The 3,361-nt window shown below is 32.6% G+C and overlaps 1 protein-coding gene across 13 annotated transcripts; it reads left to right on the forward strand.

Moving 5' to 3' along the window:
* Positions 1-208: 208 nt before the first annotated feature.
* On the forward strand, positions 209-2,293 carry LOC114183524 (65-kDa microtubule-associated protein 5-like). 13 transcript variants are annotated; one of them, XM_028070569.1, is made up of 6 exons: positions 214-370; positions 438-624; positions 806-971; positions 1,069-1,292; positions 1,898-1,936; positions 2,082-2,293. In XM_028070569.1, exons 3-6 carry the CDS (start codon positions 890-892, stop codon positions 2,193-2,195), a joined length of 459 nt encoding a protein of 152 aa, XP_027926370.1. In that variant the 5' UTR covers positions 214-370; positions 438-624; positions 806-889; the 3' UTR covers positions 2,196-2,293. The 13 variants fall into 13 exon arrangements, 8 of the variants coding, with proteins under 8 accessions (XP_027926373.1, XP_027926375.1, XP_027926377.1 ...); XM_028070570.1 differs by having other exon boundaries at positions 442-624; XM_028070572.1 differs by having other exon boundaries at positions 209-677; positions 892-971.
* The last annotated feature ends 1,068 nt before the right edge of the window (positions 2,294-3,361 follow it).

Raw genomic sequence — 3,361 nt, forward strand, 5'->3', positions numbered from 1 at the left:
TGTAGTTAAGGCGAGGGGTTTTTCTTGCTCTACCACTAAAAAAAATTACTATTTAGTGGGAGTTAATCTATGGAGGTTATAAAAACTCTCCACAAAACAATAATATTTAAAATAGTTGTGTTAAGTTGTCTAAGTGTTAAGATTAGTGGGGATTTTAATTGTTTTTTGAAGAGTTTTATAACCTCTGTAGATTTCTACACCTTTAACTCTCCTAAGTTTTTTAACCTTTCCCTCCAGAGTTTTACATTCTCGCTCTACTCAAGGGTTTCCACACATTTCCAAACTCACATTCTCGTTTTTGTTCAGAATGCTCTGTCAAACTCGATTTGGATTCATCAAATCAGCATTCATCTTCTCATCTCCGTCCAAGGTTTTACACTCACTCTCCTAAAGTTTTTTCTAAATTTCCAAACACTAGCATTTTCATTTTTGTTCAGAAAGGTCCCTCATCAAATTGGCGTTCTGAAAGCTCATTCTCCAAGTTAGATTTGGATCCATCAAACCGGCGTTCATCTTCGTCCTCGCTCGTCCGCTAGTGTTCGTCGTCTCCGTTATCGCCCATCGGCCAGTGGTCGTTGATCAGTGCTCGTTGGCCGTTGCTCATCTCTCAGTGATCGTCTCTTAGTGAGTGTGGGTTTGACCCTAATTTTTTAACCCTCTTTGATATGCAGAGAGATGTTTAGAGCATTGGCTCGCTTACATAGTCTCAAACTCTTTTATTTGATTTCAAATCATATATTAGTACCTGAATTAGAAATGCAGTTTGGACAAATTAATTTAACACCTTGTTTTCATAATTGTTCAGGGACTCATGGATGAGTTTCCCATACCACAAAGAGAAAATCCAAAATCAATTCAGTTCATACCTTCATAGGGGTTTGCTAACGGGATGTTTGCTCTAGTCCTTTCATTTGGCCTTCTCCTCACTGCATTAAGAAGCAGAAAGGCTAGGTCATGGCACTATGGTAGTGGTAAGTGTTTGTCACAATGTCATAGATAAATTATAATTCCAAAACCTTAAATTTTTAGGTGAAAACTATGACATCAGAAACATATAATCTGTTACAGTAGCAGACTATTTATCTCTTTCTTTTTGGGATGAGATTGGGGAGAGTAACAATGATAGAGACAACATGCTTCTTCAACTGGAGCAAGAATGCCTGGACATTTATCACAAGAGAGTTGAGGAGACGAGGAAGCACAAGGCTGACATGTATCAATGGTTGGCAGATGCTGAAGCTCAAGCAACTAATATTGTTTCTTCCATTGGGGAATCTACGGTACTCCCACGGGTAGGTTTGGTTACGTTGCTAGTTCATTTTCTGTCGTTGTAACTTGTAATTTGTATTAGTTGTGATGTGAACAAGAACCAGAATGTGCTATATGATGTCCTCTGTTATCTTTTATGAACACTGGTAATTGAAAATGTAACCTTGGCATAAATTGAAGATCAAATATTTGGCTCTCCCATGTTGTTGAGATAGGAAGAGTATGCGGTCTTAACTCTTAATAATGGCTATACTAGAGGAGGATAGGTGTTCCTGTTTGTAAATTAATTTTTCGAAGTGAATTTCCACAAATATGTTCTAATTTTCTAAATTTTTTCTAAAATTAAGTTTCATTAAATTTTGAACGCTATGTTTACTGGAGTCATTAAATATTCAATAGTTGATTATTTCTTCTCATTTTTTTACTTTTTATTGCCATTTCTGATTGTTATTTACAAGATCTTGTGTTTCCCTCTTTAGAGTTAGCGTCACACTATTGAATTGACAAAGTACTTGTTCAACTATTTATCTGCAGAAAATTAGTTGTATTTAATAAGTAGTTACTCTTCTTCTCCGACCTTCTTTTTTGTGTAGCCTCTTAAAATTTTCTTGTCTTCTCTCCAATTCAGAAACAGTCACCAGATTTGAAGAAACACAAGTGCATCAGGGTAGATTTCTCTCCTAAGGGTTAAAAGAGTGAGCGAGTATCTCAATGCTTCCTAAACTAAATTCCACCTTTATTCCTACTTTTGCTTTGTTTGATGCTCCTCATAATTGTAGATAACATGTGGAATGATGGCTTCTCAATTTTAGGCTTTTCTTGATGCTACTGAGTGTCTCTATAAAACACAAAAGCTTGCTGGCAAACCTGCTGGAATTATCTCCAACACTCGATACCAAGGTGGTCAAGAAGAGACTACAATGTAATAACACCCTCTTTCTGATTGTAATTTCTTGTAATTCCCAATTCATTGATTTGAATGAAAGAGTTTATTTTCTTAAATTTTCAGTACATTATTTACTGATTGTGATGGTATCATCCCTCTAGTTCACCGTGCAATGGTATTTGTTCCATTTAGAATAAGATTTACATACAACCATGAATTTGAAAATATGGAGGAAGTGAAAGGTGGAAGTCCTTATGGTTCACGAGCATGGCTATTACTTCTGCATACTTTGTGTGTTTGACGCAAAGAAAGCTAATAGATTTGAAGCAATGACTTCCTCCAGGTTAGTAATAGAATTTAGGCTTAAATAGTCATTTGGTCCTAGTTTTGGTTGACTTTTTTCACTTTGGTCCTACTTTTGAAAATGTTTTCAATTTGGTCCTACTTTTCGTTATATTTTTTCAATCAACTCCTTTCCGTTAGCTCCGTCTAAATCGTTAACGGATGTGAACAGTAACTGTCACATGTCATTTTGTGATTTTTTTGATTTTTTTTAATTTTTTTTTAATTTTTTTTAATTTTTTTTAAATTTTTAATTTTTTTTAAAATGTACACGTGTCAGGCTCATATTATGCCACGTGTCATTATTGATTTTTTTTTTAATTTAATTTTTTTAATTAAAAAAAATCCACATGTCAAGCTAATATCATGTCACGTGTCAAAATCATATTTTTATATTCAATTTGGTCCTATTATTCGTTATTTGTTTTCAATTTGGTCCTAGTTTTTTTTTTTAGTTTAGTATTTTTTTTCCTCTCCAAAGATAAAATATAATTTGTATATAAATGTGGCTTCATTGTAGTTATATAAATATTCTTATTAAACTACATATTTTTATTAAATATTTTTAATTTAAAATTAGAGTTGGTTTAAAATTAAATATTTTTAACCTCTTAAAATTTTAAATTAATGGTGTTATTGTTTTTTTTCGTTTTAATTTTAAACTAACGCTAATTCTAAATTAAAAATATTTAACAAAAATATGCATTTTAATATATACAAATTAAATTTTGTCTCAATTTAGAGAGGAACAAAAATGTTAAATTTAAAAAAGAATTAGGACCAAATTGAAAACAATTAACGAATATTGGGACCAAATTGAATATAAAAAACTGACTCTGACACGTGGCATGATATTAGCTTGAC

The sequence above is a fragment of the Vigna unguiculata genome, chromosome 5, assembly GCF_004118075.2.
Source record: "Vigna unguiculata cultivar IT97K-499-35 chromosome 5, ASM411807v1, whole genome shotgun sequence".
NCBI classification, from domain to species: domain Eukaryota; kingdom Viridiplantae; phylum Streptophyta; class Magnoliopsida; order Fabales; family Fabaceae; genus Vigna; species Vigna unguiculata.

Bases quoted from the DNA above. Each gene is read 5' to 3' on its own strand.
- LOC114183524 (XM_028070572.1), top strand. The intron at 972-1,068 runs GTAAGTGTTTGT...AATCTGTTACAG, and splicing joins GTCATGGCACTATGGTAGTG to TAGCAGACTATTTATCTCTT. The intron at 1,937-2,081 runs GTAGATTTCTCT...TCTCAATTTTAG, and splicing joins AGAAACACAAGTGCATCAGG to GCTTTTCTTGATGCTACTGA.